The following is a 20,109-nucleotide window of genomic DNA, read 5'->3' as shown; positions in this document are numbered from 1 at the left end:
AGAGAGAGAGAGAGAGAGAAATCAAAGACTGAATGCCAATGAGCAATTAACAATACAAATAGATCTTATGATTCTCCGTAGAATTACGCAGTGTCTCTCGCCGAGCAACTCGGGTTGAGAGGTCCTCATACAGCAAAACCGCTAGGGCGATATCTGAAAGAAGAAGACATCGAGAAGCTACGAGACGAGCAAGTGTGCCAACTGTATGAGCTGATGATCGCGGCGACGGGGAAGCCAGAAGACGCCAAGAAAACATAACTACGTGGCTGTGTCTGTGACATAGCTATAGCTGATCGTGAGACTCTGTGAGACTCAGCGCACTTAGACTGTCAGAGTTGTATCGTTGTGAAATATAAATAAAATGATTTTTTTCCCGTACAACCCAACTCTGTCAGCGGTATCGTTCACTTGATAATCGTATTGTGTAATAATTGTTGTTTGTTTATTGATAGTTGTTATTTAATAATAAATATTATTATTGAGTGCGAGAGACTATCAGAAGTGTAGTGTTATTGATACGATGATAAATGCAGACAATAATAAAATTAGGACATACAATAGCAAGCAAGTGAAACTGTAATTTATTGTGTTGATTTGATGCTCAATCTGAGTAATAAAAAAGTGACATCAATGGTTCCTACAATTTATATATAACACATAATAATTAACATATGGCATATGATACTTACAAATATAATAATTTGTGTATTTAAACATTTACATATTTAATTTTTAATAAATGACGCAATAACATCGAAGTGAATTTCGGAGTAATATAATCACTTTAATTAATAATTCAGTATAGCTCGGAAAGATTATTGGTAGATAAATTTTCACTTGGTTAGATTTTTTATTCACAGTTTTCACGCGTGCAAGAGAAGTCGTGGAAAGATGAAGGCCTGGTCTGACGCGGCAAGTTTGATATTAGCAGCACGTCATGGACAAACGTACAGTTGCGCGGTATCGCCTGCAATTGTAAGTGCATATACAATAACGACGTGCACATGTATGTATTCTGGTCACGTGACGAAGACTCGATCGACACTTTCTCGCTCCACCTTGCGACACGGTTGTAGCGTGGAATGAGAAAGATTTCGATAGATATATATTTCGATTGACGATATATACGTTTTTACATTGAACTATTTATTTATGATTATATTAAACAATAATGTATACTCGTTGTAATGTGACTCGTTTTTACATATCGATGAACATGCCAGATAGCAAAGCCTTTCTTGATAAAATTATACCAATCTGTGATTGCGTATAATGCTCGCAACTTGCCCTAGATTTGTGTTCAATGATTTCGAAATATCTACATTGTAGATAACAGTATATTATGTAGCAATTTAACGGCAAGATAGCTCAATGTTTGCATCAACCTTGCATTATTCAGTAATATCACTTACAGCACAAAAGCTTGCAGTGCAGTGTTTATTTAAGCTGTTACTGCTGAAATGTACGTTGCAATATTGTTGCGAAATTGCTGAAATGTCTGTACTGTATGGGTATGCTGTATGATAGCAATGGCTGTGTTCAGAGAAAATTAATCAGTCAGCGCTTAGTGATTCTTTAATATAATTGGTTCTTGCTTTTAGTTCTTCGTGTGATGCTGCATATTATTATGGCAACGTACATGACATGGCAAAAATACGAATTTTGATGATGATTTTTAAGTTGTTGGCTAATTGCTGGCAAGTTGCTATTCAAAGTTGTCAAATCGTGAAGACATCAAGTTATTAACAAATAGGGACTCAGTTGCTATAATTTTGGTAGCAACATACTTAGCAATGCATACTTAGCAAGTAACATGCCAGCAATAAGATAGACACATTGTTATCTGAAATATGTCAAAAAGCACTCTCATGAGTGTATTGTTTAGCGAATTCGGTCACTTGTAATTGAATTAATGCTAAAAGTTACGTGAAATTAGTAAAGTTAAATGTAAAAACATATAAATATTTTAAAAGATTAAATATCCAATATAGGATATGTTTTTTCTCCATTTGGTGACAAATCGACACAAGCATCATTCTATTTTTCTTGATTTTTAGTGAATAACAAAGATAGAAATGTATTATTTAATTTGTGTCACCAAATAAAAAACATCCATTGTCATATTATTGACAAAATTTACCTGTATTATTTTCTATACAGCACATAAATGTGCAGCAACATTATTGCAACGTTTGCAGTGCTACTGCAATATTATTGAACAATGCAATGTTGCTGCAATATTGCTGGAATGATTTGTATTTTACAGGTTTATTATCAAAGTTGATTATAATAAGTCTATTTTCTGTAGCCGAAATAGTAGTATGCACTTTTGAAATTTATTTCACTTAAAGTGAAATAAACATAATGTTTGATATTTAGCAAAAGCGAAAAAGAGTTCTAGTGCAGGAATAAAAAAACAGACTTTATGGCTGTTTTGCTTTTAGAAGATATAGTCGATAAATATTGTTCTATCTTTGTTCGTTAAATATTAAAAAGAATAAAACATTTGTGTCACATAGTGTCTTCTAAAAGGAAAGTCTATAACCAGAATTCATATTCAATGTTAAGATCGTTTTAAATATGATTTAAAATGTTATAAGCTAATCACAGAGTAATATTAGCATTTTAAGACATTATTTAAGACTGTTTTAAAATAAGAATAGATATAATTATCGATTATATATCGACTATAATTTTCGATCTATATTATGCGACTGTATTTAAATGTTTTATATAGTCATTAATAGGCATCAATCCAATGCGAATGACTAAATTTGTTATTTTAGATGAGGCTACAAGCACAATTCATGATTTCAGCACAATTACAAGCTGCTATGCCTGAAGCGTCATCAAAAGTCGAGTTTCATGCCAGGATTGTACGTCTTCCCAGGTGGCACAGTGGATCCAGCTGATGTCAATCTGAAATGGTACGAATATTTCAATGCTTTCGGTCTGGATAATGATAGACTTGCATCTCTGGTACCAAAAGCTGTGTCGCGGCCGCAAATTTTTCAATCAAAAGAGAACGAGTTACTCAGAGAAATCTCGCTACGCATTACGGCGATTCGCGAGACCTTCGAGGAATGCGGAATACTACTATGCAGACGTAACAAAAACGGCAATGCTCATTCTAGTTGGGTCGAGCACGTATCAAGTAAGAAATTACATAAGGAATTATGAATAAATTTACAGTTAATGTAATATTTATTGGATAATTTTCAGTTCCTAAGGGTGAGATGCAAACGTGGCAGAACAAAGTCCACAATGATGCGACGGAATTTCTCAATCTCTGTCAGAAGTTGGAGTGTTATCCGGACTTGTGGGCTCTACATGAATGGAGGAATTGGTTGGCACCTACGTACGAGACTAAACGCTTCAACACCGCTTTTTACTTGGCTTGCATACCGCATATGCCATATGCTGAATATGAAGCTATAGAAATGGACGATTTACAAGTGAGACACTTACACAGTAGCTTGATAGATAACGCGTATCCTTCCGTAAGCACTAATTATTAAAATTGAATTCAGTGGTTCTCTCCGGAGGAGTTTTCTTTGACAGGTTTCGAATTTCCACCTCCGCAACAGATCGAGATTGCCAGATTGACCAAAATTAAAAGTATAGATAATCTTCTGAATATCGCCATGGAACGCAATAAAAAAGGCATACAAAAGTTATATCTACCGGTACATAAGCTAAATTGTTCCATAGCTAGAACTGTTGAAGTGTTAAATATTTCGCATGCAGCACAAAAGCTTGCAGCGCAACATTGCTTGCATTTGCAATGTAATATTGCTGTAATATTGCTGAAATAATATGTGCAGAAGCTCGCAGTAACATTGTAACTTTTCAGCAATATTACAGTAACATTGCAGTGATGTTGCAGTAATGTTGTTATAAGCTTTGTATTGCATTCTATACAGCACAGATTGTTCCAACAATATTGCAGCAACATTGCAAACGATGTAACAATGTTGCTGCAAGTTTCTGTGCTGTATGGGATGGATGATCTTCATCACAAATAATTATAAAAAATATAATATATTTTATTGCTGATACATATATTTTGTAGATAGTGGTGCAATTGAAGGATGGCATCGGGATGGTCATGCCTGAAGATACGATGTACCCGAAGGAAATTAAGTTGTATGAACAACAAATAATCGATAAGTCGGATATTACTGTAGATGAATTTGAGAAGATAACAACCCTAACAAAAAACAGAATAGTATTTCTCGACACACAAGTTAACATAATTTTTACCGATAATGGCAAAGATAATCGCATAGTATTTCCAAGACCCGGATATCATTCAAAGTCTGGAAATGTGAAGTCTAAAAATAAGCTTCAAGATGAATAATAAAGAGAAACAAATTCGATTTCGATTTTCAGATAATTTGCTCGAAAAAGATATTTTTAAATATGTTTAGATGTTGAACAAATATTAAACATTGTATGATTTGGTAAGGGGTTGTCATTGTCAGCAGAATGTTTCTAAAATAATGATTAAATAATGATAAAATAAATATATAACAAATGATCTTTATTATATTTCTGTAATATAACATGCATATTCATATTTATGCAATAAATTATTAACATTGTAAACACGAACGTGTTAGCATTAAAATTTTATTAAATACATATGAACCCGTTGACTGATAATTTGTTAGACACATATGCAAGAATATACGCGTGAAGCACTCTGCGTGGTGCGTAACGCGTTTTAAAGATGGAGACTAAAAATTCGTAAGATTAAATATTCTTTATATCACTCGTGCGGCTTTTGCGCATATTTTTATACAATATTAATTAAAGGTAATATTAATAAATAAATTTAGAAGATTGGATAGACAGAGCACGGATCTTGGACTCTTGGATTGGAACTTGCGTAGAACACAAGATGGATAGTAATCGAGAAGGGGAAAAATCATGTAAACGGGGTTTAAGGTATCGTGCGCATCGGCGCCGGCAGCGCCGCTTCGGAGCAGCGCGGCGAGAATCAGCACTGACGTCTCCTCTCTCTCCTGACTCCGGCAAATCGATATTCCGCTCAAATATTGACTCCGCGATTGTGTGTGCGGTGTGCCGTCGTCGCGAGTGCGAGTGAGCGAACGAGCGAGCGAGCGAGGCGAGCGCGCGCGCGAGCGACAGAGTCCGTCCCGTGCAGTCAGTCGGCGATGCTCCTTTAAAAAGCGAAGTGTACTCCGGAGTGCGCGCGCGAGTGAGACATTTAGCACCGCCGAGAGAGAGTCAACGAGTGACCGAGAGCAGAGAGAAGCGCGTTATAAGGACGCGTAGTAAAGGTGCCTCGTAAGCCACGCCGCGCGCGGCCAGGCAGCCACGATCCTGTGACGACGAGAATCGAGAAACGAGAACGAGGAGGAGCGGAGGAAATATGCTGCCGCAGGCGACGACGGGTGCGCTGCTCTGCGGGCTGCTAGCCCTCTACGTGGGGCTCACCCACGCGAGCATCGCCGCGGCCTTCGAGTCGACACCTTCGAGCTCCTTCGATCATGGAGGTGATTCGATCTTTTCTCTTTTTTCTCCTTCCGACCAGTTTCTACCTGGTTTCGCCGCCGCCACCGACGCCGCTGTGCCCTACATTCTTCTCCGTCTGTAATACCCGGTTCGCGAGCGAGTAACGCTGATCACGCGTATTTCTTCGAATCCTCGAAACTCTCTCCTCGTTTCCGTCGAAGACGACGTCGCGCCGCGCCGCGTCGCGCCGCGGCGCGGCAGTCCGCAGGTGCGACGGGCAATAACAGGCACCTGCGGCCCGACGTGGCTGTTACACGGCGATCTCATTGACCGTGTGCGTGTCTGTGCCTCCGTCTCTCGTTGTATTATACAATACGACGAATTGAACGTTGCACTGCGCCCACCCGGTCGATATACCGCCGTCTCTGCCGCCGCCGCCGCTGCCGCTGCCGACACCGCCGCCACCGCCGCGCGAAACGGGCGAGGAAAGAAAGGCGGCTATTAAACCCTAGAACGATTCTTTCACCTCCATGAGAAAACGGGGGGACTCCGAGGAGAAAAGGAAAAAAAATGCGAGGGAGTTTCGGTTAAGTGGACCACCGACCGCGCTCGGACCGACCGCGCTTGATTGTTGATATCCCTCGACGGATTTTACGGGGACTGCGTTCCAATATTCACTGTCAAGTGTTGAAAATCTATAGCGTACGTCACGTGCACTATAGGCTTTCAGCAGTGACAGTAAATATCGAAACGCAGCTGGAGTCTCTGCATGACGTAACGAAAAGGTGTCGAGGACATGTTTAAAAGGAACACTGGAAGAGTTTGGAGTAAAATCTTCTTGGTTCTCCGAGGCTGAAATATTCATAATTGATTCTTATATTTAACAGTCTTATATTTTACTGTCTTAAGATGTTACGAATCAATTAGATGTATTAGTCGTGTTAGCATGTTAGAATATTACTTAAGATCATTTCGAAATTAGAATAGTCTATGAATACTTGAGAGATGTTATGAATCTTAGCCGAAATCGAACCGCGACACTCGTTTTGATTTTTCGCGTCCGAGATAATTGTCATGCCAGAGCACCGGTTGATTCTATTCGGGCGACGTCACACCGTGAGAGAAATTCGGATTTTGCCGACGCGTTGCATGTTAACACGCCCAAATTCGCGGAATGACAAGAATAATTGTGTTATGCAAAATTTTCGACGACGCCGGTAAAATCCTATTCGCGTGTTCGTACATAAGGGACGCAGAGATAGAATTGTCGAAATACGTCTCATTGTCAATGCGACACGAGGTCACTTGCCGCTAAAAGAGAAGCATAACGATCTCTTGTCTCTTTTTTGTTCGCATTAAATACGGCTCTCTTCTCGCGTCGCACCTGACGGAGCGATCGACTGCATTTTTTTTTTTTACACAGTCTTGGACTTGATGTAAACAAAATATGAATGGCAATAAAAGACAGACAAATCGATACACTAGAAAAAAATTCTTATAGAGTTCCACAATAAACTCTACTAATAGACAAGACTCTCGAAATTTAAACAATAAACTTACAAGGGTAAATGAGAATAAACAAAAGTTGCTATATCTGAATCACAAGAAAAGAATACATGCAAAGACTTTGTCTTTATAAAAAAAAAAAAGATGACGATTTAGGGGCGGTAGGAGGGGATAATTTTTTATGTATTAAATATAGGTATTTAATAAAATAATATTTTTAGATATAATTTTTATTGACAATTTTTATTAATGTAATTTTATAAATATACAATTTTAAATTGTTGATGATCAGAAATTTTACGACCTCAAAAAAGTGTACATGTACTCTTAAAAGAGTACAGAGTACATCCTAGATAAAATTAACAAAAGAACCTAACAAGAATGGTATTTTGATGAACAGAATTCCTGGTTATCAGTGACCAATAATTCTATTCCGTCTCATTAAAATGCGATTCTTGTAGAGTCCTTTTGTTAGTTTAATCAGAATTTTTTTCAGTTTTTTGTAATGACACTCATGTTCATTTCAATATAGATTAACTTTAATCTTGGCTTAACTTACTTTTTATCTTTTTTGAATTCTAGGAATTAGAAAAAGATAAAGAATATAAGTTAAAGTGAGATTACAATGTAGATTATTAATCTACATTGGAGAAATAAACATTACCAAGACGAAGAATAATTTTGATCCATCTTTTTATTCTAATATGTGCGATAACAAGTTACTCTAAACATTTTTTTAGCAACACTTTACATTTCTCGTGTAAAATTGTTAATAACGTTTTATCTCATTTATGTAATGGTTTCACTTTATTTAATTGCTGTTCATTGAGCAGAAAAATGTGCTAAATTTTTATAGATATTTATTTGAATAATATCAACTAAACATTCACTTAATTGATATTTATTTAATAAAAAATAATATAAATATAATACTCGTAAAAATAATCTAATTAAATTAATGATTTGTGTATATCTTTATATTTAGTAAATATAAACAAATGTTATTTATGATATTTTCTTCGATATTTATTGGTTATAAAAAAATTTAACTGATGATGAAATATACACTTTTCTAAAACATATAAAATAGATGATTGTTAAAAAAAAACATTTATTTTGATCGTATTTAAATAAGGATATTTTTGAAATAAATATTATATCCCAAATAAATTTTAAAGTATATAAGTCTTTTTCTCATAATATTTGACGATAAAAATCGTGCCACGTCGATATTTCGGAAACCTTACGCAACTTCATCTACTTAATTAAATGCACTTTTCGCACGAATGAAGCTCGCACCCCTCAAGCAATATCACCCGGGACTCGATTACGATCGTTCACCGAATGACGGTATTAGTCATGCTTGTCGGAATAACAAATTAGGTGTGAATCACATTCGAGAAAGAGAGAAGCCTGGGATAAAATTAGACTGATTTCGAGCAAAGACTGACGAGAGTAAAGTGATGTGACTTTAATATTCTTGTCGCATTTCTCTAAGATAAGGGAGAGAAGGATCGTATTACGGATGTTAAAAATATTTGAATGCATCTCGCGTGGCGGTGGATCGTTAATTATCTCTAATCACCCTGCTAAGATTAGAAGAGCCGCTTCTGCCATGCGAGGACGATATTCGACACGATGCTACGATTCACAATATTTGAAGCTTTCTCCACGACCACTAATATCGTGGTCCATATCGCGGGATTTGCATGTCGCGATAATTGAATGCGTTCTATCGTCATCGTTCTCGATGCACCGACACGATAATACGTCGCACACGTCAAAGTATATTTTGCATACGGATAGTTAATTAACGATCGCGAGCCGGTAATTATTGGCCGCTGAAATTAGATGTCCCGCCGATTGCGCCGAATATTTTAACGAGATGTGATCGAGCTTTAGGCATTGCCGCCGGAGACACGATGTTAATTAAGCATTATCACAACACAAGTTACCTGTTTTCATTTGTTACAATAATATCTATTCGTGCAATAAATAGGTAATTTAAACGAAATAAATGTCTTATAGTTTCTGTAAGAACTTTTATTGTAAATAATTTTTAAAATTTTAGTTTGTGCAATCACATTTGCTTATATATAAAAGTGTGATTTTATTGATGTATTAAAAAATTTAACCACATACAGAGATCTGAAAATAATTTTATTGAATTAATCAAATAATTACATGAAATATTTAAGCTGGTTAGAATGTCAAAACTTTTTGAAGCGTTGAGTTTCTTACATAATTATTTTGAATAGTTTATCAAAATTATTTTTGGATTTATGTTTGCTTAAATTTTTAGATACTTGAGCATAATCGTTCCTTCTGTGTATAACAACTATATACAACATGAGCTTCTTGCTTGTAGTACAGATATTTCACGTCATGCTTGGCACACATATTTGCTACTACTAAACTTGTGACACACATGTATTAGCAAAATAATATAATTATATTATCCCGCGGTATGTACCTGATTTTATTTTATAGATGTGTTTTTATAAAAGAAATTGTCTATTTTGATGCGTTCGATGCCGTTTAACGATAATTGCAAGATAATCGAAAGCATATTATGTATACGTTTCATAATTGACTTTCATTCCGAGAGCGAAAGATACTGCTTATAAATAATTATTTAGCTTGTAAAATGTATATGTAAAATTATATAATCTCAAAAATATGGAAATCTGATGTTAAATGAATCGTCGGTTTAATACAGCGGATTTCATTAAATTAAATTTTCACACTGAAATTTTCGTTATAATTGTCGTAATAGTGTTTTTGAAATATTTTTAACGAGGTGCTTTAACTTGTATGATATTTTGTAATTAAACTCCTTGATAAATTTGCAATTGATTTTGTCGATAAAAGAGGATAATAAAATGTTTCATTTCAACATTAAAAATTAATAAGATTTTGTACTTTTTAAAATTCTTCTTAAAGAATAGTTTTAGATCGAGTAATAAATAAACATCTGAATTTATAGACAAAGTATTATTGATCGTTTCTAAAATCTTTCACTTTATTTTAACTCATCTTAACTTGAAAAACCGTCACGTCTAATACTCTTTCAAATTTCTGTCAAGGAAAAATCCACTCTAAACTGGTCGCAGAATCTGTCCATCAAATGTAATCTGGTGATTCTGGGTCACACTAGATGTCGAGAAGCTTACGTGAGGATATTAGTTGTTGACTACCGGCTCAAAATACCAGTGTTAGCAATTAACAGCATAATTATGAGCCACCGTTGCGGACATAAACGAACGCTTCTCTTCTGTACGCTACACAGTTGTTTAACGCTTTTCTCATTATCCGTACGTTGAAGAAGTTGACAACGAATTAACGAGCTGCTGCCTCTTTTGTTTCACTTAACCTATTTCTACTAAATTTCGAATTCTTCTCTTTCTCTCGGCGATAAAACCGCGTAACCTGCACCGAATATTTTTCAATGCTTAATTAAAAAGTTCGCTTGTTATATGCGTTGGAAGAGAAGCAAAAAGAAGAGGAGGAGGAGAAGGAGGAGGAGGAGGAGAAGGAGGTGTTGATAGAGCAGAAGAAGGAGAAAAAGGAAAAAATGGATTTTACCGACGTTTTCTCAAATACACGTTAACCAAATTTTTCCATCTGACGTCAAACTCGTCCATTAATTTTTAACACTTCGTTAAAAACGGCAGTTCAGAATCTCCATTATTGAAGAGCACGAATTTACATAAGGACGTAAACACAGTGCTACAGAGTCTATCAATAAATCTTTCGACAGGATCATCATAGAACAATATAACAATGTCTGTGCCAAGCATTTTATTGATGATACGCTTATACTGTTATGTAAATTCGTGCGCGTGCTGACCTCAATGCTGATTTCTCAAACTCCCGTGTTTAACGAGGGACCGTAAATTCATTCCGAATGCCGTCCGTCTCGAGAGATAAAGTTAGCGAAATCGGACTATCCGTCTTCTGAGAAAAAAAGAACGGTGTGAAAAACGAGCCGAAAGCTTCTCGACGAGTAACGCGAGTAGCTTCGGTTACTCTGGCGATTCCGTTAGAAATAGCGAAATAGGAAACTGAGGAAAGGCGGTCCTTTTTTGCCTCTACGCCAAACGAGGTAATGTTGGCGGTCACTGATCAGTCGTATACATGTGTTTTCGCAGCTCCACGACTGGACCTGGAGAGTCTCGAGAGCGGATATCACGGCCTGGTCAAGGAGAATGAAACTTTGGTCGAGGTCACGCCGCAGATCCGCGCCCTGGGAACGAAAGTTTGCTCCTTCCGCATCGCGAACAAACACCATGGCGAGGCGCCGTTCGAGATTGTTCTGAAGGAGAAGGGGATGGCCGAGCTGCGGGCGTTCCGAGTCCTGAATTGCGAAAAACGCCGTAATTACAAGTTCGACATCGCCGCGGTCGGCTGCAATGGAGTACAATCGGAAAAGTACGTTCTTGTGTCTGGCATTTTACATGGCGTGGGTACAACCCTCTCACTTTGCTAGAGCAGTCGCCTGAATTTTCTGTATTTGTTAAGTCTAGCGAGTACATAACGCGTTATGCGCGTTCATTCGAGGAAACTCCCCTGCGAGATAAAGTAAACTTGACGAAAGTAGAGCGGAATGGATACGGAAGAACTATACTAAGTTTATAATTGCGAGAGTCAGACTGCTTCAACACGCAATTGCTTTAGCGCTGAAAAAAAATTCCCTATCGTATGATGCTCTCGGCATTCAGATAACAGCTAAGTAGAAATGTACACTTCCACCTCGTCAGACTTTTCTTCATACATTGTAGTTATCTTTTCTGCTGCATACTTAGATAACTGGAAGCAAACTTCCGTTAAAAAAAATTTACATAACAAGAGCTGCGAGATAATATAGTTTTCCTATAGATATTATTAAAATACAACTCAAAGTTTTATTTTTTAGAATATATCATATTGAATTTCGAGTTTATTTAATTAAAAAAAATATATATGTTTTATTACAGTTTAAAAATTAACTAAACACGTTGAATAACAAATATACTTGTATGAAATTTATTATGTTTGTTACATTTATCATGTGGCAAAAAAAATATGACACGTTTGTTACAGCCAAGAAATTAAATATTTCATTCCATGATGTTTACATCTGTTACATTCGTAATTTAAACTTTACGTGCCTTTAGTAACTATAATAAGCATAAATTATTTTATCCTCACGCGTTATCGTCATAAACTATATCATTTACACGCGCCGATGTCTGAAAAGATAAAAGCGGACTTATAATGTCATATCGGAAATGTATCGTCTTACTCTGTATTTATCAGTAGTTAAAGTCTATGATAAGTCACTTTGCGAATATGGGTCACCGAATAGCGTCGCGCCAGCACAATGCCAATTTTTTTGGCTTACAGCGCGTTATAGTCGCAGCATGTATCGGCTAAATGAGGAAATAACTCCCGGTCCAAGTGCACAAATTTTCTCATTACGAGAGTTGTGCGATTTCACGCCTGTCTGAAACGGTAACTGGCGACTATTCCCTCGCGTCCGTTCGCGTTTGCTCTCGATCTTTCGCCTCGATAAATATTACACGTCCCTCGGAATGAAACTTTTACGCTCGCGATCGCGACAGCTAATAAAATGTATTGTAGACTCGAGGGGAAAGACAAGAGTTATAAAACTAGAGTAGGTACACGAGATATCGAAACAGGCGATTTTGACTTTTGTTAGGAGAGCGCAAAAAATTTATAATTATAATCGTACATATAATTTGTATTTGTGCGAATATAAAATTTTAATTGTGAATGTAAAAAGTAATCTATAAAATGTTTAATTTCACGTGCCGAGAATACAATGTCGATAACAATTGAAGAGCTTACTACAACAGTGGACTAACCCACATTTTGTAAAAGCGGAGAATAAATGAATTTTTTCCATCACTTTAGAGTTTATTTTCTCTGTTTTTACAAAATGTTGGTTAGTTTATTGTTGCAGTTGCTTTTCAATTAGATAACGATTACAGTAAATTTTGTTACATCCGAGTAAAATTAGGGTAAATAGGAAAGTAAAAATAATTTACTGTGAAAAACGAGCGCAATACTCGTTTCGTTTCTAAACCGTCTCGAAATCTGTCTCACCTCGGAACTCGCTGCCAACGAATGCCAGATCAATAGTGAAACGTGTCGTATATACTTGCATAACATACGACGCTTTTATATATAAAAGATTTCGGTGAATTTTTCATACGCAAAACAAGCGGGTGATGTTACGACGAAATTTTACTTCGGTCGTCGCAACGAATGAATTATGTCGATCGATTGATATCGCGTGCCTCAACCGCCGATATTACCCGTCGTAATTTCTAATTAGGATATCGATATCCGGCACGTTATTATGACATTAATATGGAAGAGTCGGGTCAGGCCAGGATATCGAGCGGAGTTGCCCCGATTATTTATTATTATTACACGATGCGTTTGGCGGATTTTCGGCGCATTGATTTTGTCGTGTCTAAAATTTCAAACGTAAATAGATTCCGAGTGCGTAATTCGAACGGTTCGGTGTTTGAACGCGTGTTTTCGGTAACGAAACAATTCCGAGTCGAAATTCAATCCTTTTCTCTCGCACGTATGGTCTCTGCGGTATCGCATTATTGACTTTTCCGTTGTATGCTGCGTATTAAATTTCCGATATTGCTCCGAGTGGACACTACCATATAAATGTTTTACATTAAGTATATCGACAGTATTTGCTTGACTGTAATTCTTTTAAATCCCTTCCCAACGGGTACACGGGATAAATGCATTCCTCTAGTATGACAGGAAATATTAAAAAGATATAGATATAATTTCCTACTATAGTACTGCACTATTTTGCGCTGTTTAAATTATCGCTAATTCGAAAAACTATTACAATTAAATTCATTACGGAGGTAAACGTATCTACGGGAGCGTGAAATAGTTAATTATCTCGATGCGAAAGTTATTAAAGTAATCTTTATAACGGAAATAAGCTTTTTTAAATTCACTGTGGAGATTATAATGGAAATTCTTGGTTGTAATCCGTTCTGGGTACAGTCGGAATAATCTTTTTGGGAGTAGTTGGGAGTAAACATTTTTATCATTCCGTTACAACGTGGCGCATTTGCGATTTATTTTAATTCTACTTGAATCTTATTGAAAAATTGCACAGATTATTTTCAAGAAAATATATTAAAAGGAATTGCGAGTGCATAAATGGAGAGGTAGGAATTCGAAAGATCTAGACATTTTCTAGGCCTTTTATTAAGCGACGCATATATCCTGCGGCATGTCGTTATCTGCGCTAGGAAAGTAGAGAGACCTTGAGATGCACACTTCAATTTTATTTCAGCGCCACAGTTCATATTACTGTGGTTGACGTCAACGAATACGCGCCGCAGTTTCTCCAGCCGGCCTATGTTAGTACTGTGGATGAGGGACGCCTCTATGAAGAAGTAGTCCGCGTCGAGGCATCTGACCGTGACTGCACGCCGAAATTTGGCGATGTCTGCAAGTATGAGATCCTTACCGCCGATCAGCCGTTCATTATCGACAACGAGGGTGCCATCCGCAATACCGAGCCTTTGGACTACGAACGCTCACACAATTACATACTTAGCGTGGTCGCTTATGACTGTGGTATGAAGCAATCAGCGCCGGCGATGGTGACGGTCAAGGTGAACCGCGTGTGTGCTCCCGGATGGCGAGGAATCCCTGAGAGGGTAGATTATGCTGCCGGCGTCGGTTCGCAGCCTCTACTGCCCTCGGCGCGGCTTGATCTTTGTGATGCACCCTGCATCCTGCGCAACGTGCGTGCCACCCTGACTTTGGCCACCGATCACATCGGCAAGGGTTGCGATCGTGATACCTATGGGGTTCGCAGCCAGCGGAAACTATGCGGTGCCTCGCGCGACAGCGTGGATCTACTGCCCACACCTGGACCTACAACCTCCTGGACGGTCACTCTTTCCAGAGACGAAGGTAGAGAGGCTGATGAGATCTTCGAGTTTGATGGCGTAGACTCAGCCGCGATCGTGCCGAACGATGTGCTGGAGCATAGCCTGGCGCAAAAGTTTACCATCGGTGTCTGGGTCAAGCACCGACCACGCCCGCGACAGGATCCACATGTCAAGGAACACATCTTGTGTGCTGCCGATGATCACAGTAAGTTTTAATGTAATGTAAACTTTAATGAATGCTAAGATTTACTTTTTGATAGCATTTTGACAATATTTTTAATATTTACAACTACCTGAGAATCAATTATTTTTCAACGTTATTTTATCAAATAGTTTTGTGTGTTCGTTTAATATTTTGTTTTTGTTTTGCTTGTCAAGATAAGCGTCTTTTGCTTATAAACAGAAAATACTCAGCGATAAGAACAACAGAAGCTTGTTGATGATGAAAATAATTGTACAAAGAATTTTCTTGATATTGAATTTTCATTAATGCCTTTGAAAATCATAAAGATTAACGATATAATCATATTTCACGTTTATCACGCTCATGGTTATCCTGATTGACTTTATAATAGGAAAACAAGGAAATAGACTATCAACTTTTTATGTAAAAGCAACAGAAACTGTTGATGATGAAGAACAAGAATTTTCTTGATATTGAACTTCACTGATGCCTTCAAAAGTCAAAGACTGTAGACTAACACTATAGCATCATATTTCATGTTCATCACGTTTATGATTATCCTGATTGGCTTTATAAAACAAGGAAGTAAGCTATAAACTTTATAATTTTCATATAAGAGCAACTTGTTGATAACGAAGAAAAAAATTGTACAAAAAAGTTTTCTTGATACTGAATTTACATTAACGCCTTCAAAAGTCAAAGATCTTAGATTATAGCATCACGTTTCACATTTATCATGTTCATAGTTGTTCTGATTGGCTTTATAAGAAGAAAATAAGGAAATAGGCTATAAACTTTGTAATTTTCACGTAAGAGCAACTAGTTGATGACGAAGAAGATAATTGTAAAATGATAAACAAAGATTTTCTTTGATATTGAACTTTCATTCTCGCCTTGGAAAATCATAAAAATTATAACATGTTTTTATCGCGTTTCTGGTTATCCTGATTGGTTTTTAAACAGAAAAACAAGGAAATGGGCTATAAAATTTATAATTTTCATTTCCCTTTATGTCTAAAGAAGAGAGAATAATTATTTAAAGCTGCTGATAAGCTCGCCGGTCGTTCCAATGTCGAGCGATGCTCATCGATGTAGCCGTTGTTAGCAGAATACATTACGCGCTGCTGGGAGTGCGCGCGCTCATGCGTTAAAATATACACGTTCACTCCGCGGAAACGCTGGGGTATTATCGTGAAGTTTCGAACAAAGCGGCTTAATCCTTGCGCGGAATGAATTTTGGCAAGAAATCAGGTCGAGCGCGCTTATATAGGTCGTCTCTCGCGCTCGTACGCTCGCTCGCCTTCGCGAAGAGTTCAACTCAAATATCCTACCTATCTACCCGGTCTGAAATACAAATCTTTCTAAATACCAACCGGTCTCCATGGGCGACGTGTAATCCTCGGTTATAAACGTTCTCTCTCCCTCGTCTTTCTCCTCCTCATTCTACCCCTTTCACGTTAAATCTCTCTTCTATCCTTAATGCCGTCGCGCGTTTCTACACTTTATTACGCGCGGCGGCGTCACGAAAGGTGCAACTAACGCCGCGCCGTTTCAATTACAGAGATGAATAGGCACCATTACGCCCTGTTCATAAGGAACTGCAGATTGATTTTGCTGCTGCGACGCGACTTCTCCGAGGGTGATCCCAACATCTTCCGTGCTGCCGAATGGCGTTGGAAGCTTGGTCAGGTATGCGACGATAAATGGCATCATTACGCGATCCAGGTAGACTTCCCACGTGTCAATCTATATGTGGATGGCGAAGAGTGGCATGCTGACGAGAAGAACCCTGAAGTCATCGATGACTGGCCTTTACATCCGGCTAAGGGCGTCAATACCACCCTTGTAGTCGGAGCATGCTGGCAGGGCTCCGAGAACAAGACTAAACACCATTTCCGTGGTTACCTCGCCGGTCTGTCCGTTTTAGTTGGCCGAAACGAGAAACAGGAAGTACTCTCGTGTTTGCGGCGTTGTCAAGAAGGCATTCACGTGCCACCAATGGACTTGTTGCAACCGGGTACTCAGCTGCTGACCAATTCCGATATGACCGAAGTACGTATCGATGGTGACAATCGTACAAATGTGGAAACCTTACTGCGTCGTATTGGCTACTCCAACACTCGGCGTTTCCCGACGCCCGGTCGCCGTAACTTCCGCCTTGACACAACGATTGTCTGCGAGGGTAGCGAGAACACGCCCCTACCGGTACCGACTGTGCAATCCTACGTCACCGTACTACCGCCTCCTCGACCAGGCATCACCGTCAACGGTACCGGTTACGTAGCTCGAGAATACGCTGATTTCCGGTTGGGAGTACGTGTGTTCCCCGACGCGCGCGTCACCGCCGGATCAGCCGCTCGATTGGATGCTTGCGCTGTCAGTGTTTATCCAAGTCTCAATCCAGATCATGAAAGCTTGGGATTACCTGGTGACGCCTTGCTCGCATTTCACGATATCTCCGCTCGTGTCGATCGGGATGGCGTCGTTCTCTCTGGAGCAGATTCGCCTTACAACTATCAACAACTCATCCGTCTTATCATGTACACGAACCGTAAGCCGGCTTACTATCTCGATCGCGTCTTTAAACTTACCTGTTCCGAATTAAGCGGCCGCTTCGCGAGTAATGAGTACGTGCAAACATTGGCCGTAATTCATCCTAAGGAAAAGACGACTGTTTTGCCGCATACGACGCCCGGAGAACCGCCTATTGCCAGAATCATTGAACCGGCACCAGGTCACGCACAGCTCTCGCCGCATCATGCTGATCTAACCGAGGAATATGCTACGGCTGCGCTTCGTGAAGGTAGTAGAACCATCAGCGGCACTGGCAACAGCCATGCCGTAACTATCGTCGCCGCCGCTTGCATCGGATTCCTGCTATTGATGGCAGTCGTAGGCGCTGCGCGAGTCCGCGGAGCGGCCAAACGACGACGATCTGCCGGTGACGAGCTCGCCGCAGAGACGGAGATGGCCTGGGACGACTCGGCCCTCGCTATCACCGTGAATCCGATGGACAGGTTGACGGAACACGACCAGCATCATCAAAACCAGCGGGACGAAGACGTAGATGACTCCGGTAGCTCCGATTCCGAAGATGGCTCGTTCCGAGATGATGACCTCGATAGCTCCGACTGTGAGAATGATTGCGATCTCAGCAACGGTCGGCATCGCCGTCATAACTCGCCGCACGATCTGGAGTGGGATCATCGTGATGTTTAAATCACCCTACTCTCTTTACACTGAGCATTCTCACACATCCCCTCTTTCTTCGCGTGACACTGAGAGGAGTACTGGCCGCGTGCCACTTTCTGTAAAATTTCTCCATTATATATCGTTTCTTCTTGCCGTACGCACCTGTCTGATGTTTATCGAATACATTTTGAAAATATCTCGTGATGAAGATTCCTTGCGTAGCTATCGGCGGCTTCGCGAATTTAATCTGCGAGAGAAAAGAGTTTCGGATTATCGTATATGGATCTTTCGTCGAACGCGACTTGCGTCCAAAAAATCGGTTTCTCGAAGTTCTCTTCTTGTGCATCAAATATCACGAAAGCGTCGTTAAGGAATTAGAATATTTATTACGCTTTCGAATTTCCAGATTATAGAGTAATAAGATTTAACGTTCTAAGCCGCTCCATACACTGCTCGATCGATTCTATAAACGATTATTAACCCTCTTTACTACGCGAGAGCGTTATCGTATTATCCGTCCCCACCCGTTCACCTTTTCTCATAGATGACGTTGGTATAATCGATGAAGTAACGAGATATAAAACGGCATTCAGTTAGTACTCGTCTTAAGCGTCAGGAAAAAACTTGTAAGAGTGCGGGACGCTTTATTGAATATAGTTAAAACTCTTTCTACCTACGAATACACGTTGCTGATGTTGGTAGAATCGGAGATACACGCAAGAGATACTTAAAATGATACAAAAATATTCTCGACGGGAATATTTATGGCAATTATTAATTTATATTCTTGACTCTCATCATTGATAGTAGTAGGACAAGGGAACTCTTTTTTTTTATACTTCTAACTATCTTTCCTTCTTTTTAACGGTTATCGCTATTTTATCATTACTAATCGCTGCGACTATATCTAGCCATTTTATCGAAAGTTGTTTTTATTATTATTATTATTACGTTTATTATTACTGTAGGCAGGACGGCCCGGTAGCGTAGTTTTAAATGCGAAACAGAGTGCTGAGCCGACTCTATATTCTTCCTCGTCTTCTCGACTAAACTTTCTTATCTAAGGTCCATTTGATCTCATGAATGTAATTCTCTCGCAATAATCGTGTCTTTCGTATTTTGATCAAAAGCGCTCGTGATACGAGCTGACGTTAATTAATAAACCGGCAGCGAAATGCGCGTAGATACGAAAATAAGCTGCAAGCCAATCGCTTCGGTGTAGCACGTGAATCGGGTTGAGCCTGGGCCATATGATGCTTGCCCAATTTTGCACTTTTATTTTTAAATATCCTTATGCCTTCGATCGTTTTTTTTTTGCACGATGTTCCTTTCTGATCGGTCTGCAGAAGATGAGTAAGGACATTGCCACGCATCTTATGCTAGTGCTTCAACATTTAAGATAATCGGTATAGCATCATATCCATATATGATGCGTAAGCGTGTCATATACAAAAACGGCGCGTTTAAAAACGACGTTTCGCCAGTCATTTAATTCATCAACGTTTGGAGAACATGAAATATTCAGCAGAGGAACAATCCGCACGCGAGCAGACGCTTCATGCGTTATGTAATTTTCTCTGGTATAAATATTCATTTCTAATTAATTAAAATTATCTGACACGTGAAGGATCGACTTAAGAGTGGATTATTCACTCTTCGTTTGAAGTTGTTTCAATTTGTCTATAAGCGTTTGATGAATTAACGGCAGTTAATCGTACGTAGTTTATGTGCGCGCGTCACGCACGTGCTCTACATATATATATATATATATATATATATATATATATATATATATAT

The 20,109-nt window shown here is 38.8% G+C and overlaps 3 protein-coding genes across 3 annotated transcripts in view; all 3 read left to right on the top strand.

The window, feature by feature from the left end:
* The window catches only part of LOC105622888, a 7,706-nt gene extending 7,448 nt beyond the window's left edge, over positions 1-258 (top strand). Inside the window, exon 3 of the mRNA XM_012204297.1 lies at positions 82-258. Coding sequence (XP_012059687.1) covers positions 82-258 — 177 coding nt within the window. The remainder of the gene's footprint in view (positions 1-81) is intronic.
* A 633-nt stretch (positions 259-891) lies between these two features.
* Positions 892-4,360, top strand: LOC105622887 (nucleoside diphosphate-linked moiety X motif 19, mitochondrial-like). Its single transcript, XM_012204296.1, has 5 exons — positions 892-975; positions 2,818-3,154; positions 3,223-3,455; positions 3,531-3,686; positions 4,073-4,360. The coding sequence occupies exons 1-5, from the start codon at positions 892-894 to the stop codon at positions 4,358-4,360; spliced, it is 1,098 nt and encodes a 365-aa protein (XP_012059686.1).
* A 1,038-nt stretch (positions 4,361-5,398) lies between these two features.
* LOC105622843 (calsyntenin-1) lies at positions 5,399-18,339 on the top strand. Its single transcript, XM_012204254.1, has 5 exons — positions 5,399-5,522; positions 6,059-6,061; positions 11,139-11,418; positions 14,330-15,141; positions 16,682-18,339. The coding sequence occupies exons 1-5, from the start codon at positions 5,399-5,401 to the stop codon at positions 18,337-18,339; spliced, it is 2,877 nt and encodes a 958-aa protein (XP_012059644.1).
* The last annotated feature ends 1,770 nt before the right edge of the window (positions 18,340-20,109 follow it).

Source organism: Atta cephalotes, assembly GCF_000143395.1.
Source record: "Atta cephalotes unplaced genomic scaffold scaffold00049, whole genome shotgun sequence".
In the NCBI taxonomy this organism is placed as follows: domain Eukaryota; kingdom Metazoa; phylum Arthropoda; class Insecta; order Hymenoptera; family Formicidae; genus Atta; species Atta cephalotes.
The sequence above is the reverse complement of the archived record's forward strand: the minus strand, read 5'-3'. Positions and strand labels throughout refer to the sequence as shown.

Coding starts and splice junctions, on each gene's coding strand:
- LOC105622887 (XM_012204296.1), top strand. CDS start 892: ATGAAGGCCTGGTCTGACGCGGCAAGTTTGATATTAGCAGCACGTCAT. Junction 976..2,817: donor GCGCGGTATCGCCTGCAATT/GTAAGTGCATAT, acceptor TCATGATTTCAG/CACAATTACAAGCTGCTATG. Junction 3,687..4,072: donor TACAAAAGTTATATCTACCG/GTACATAAGCTA, acceptor TATATTTTGTAG/ATAGTGGTGCAATTGAAGGA.
- LOC105622843 (XM_012204254.1), top strand. CDS start 5,399: ATGCTGCCGCAGGCGACGACGGGTGCGCTGCTCTGCGGGCTGCTAGCC. Junction 11,419..14,329: donor AATGGAGTACAATCGGAAAA/GTACGTTCTTGT, acceptor ATTTTATTTCAG/CGCCACAGTTCATATTACTG. Junction 15,142..16,681: donor GTGTGCTGCCGATGATCACA/GTAAGTTTTAAT, acceptor TTTCAATTACAG/AGATGAATAGGCACCATTAC.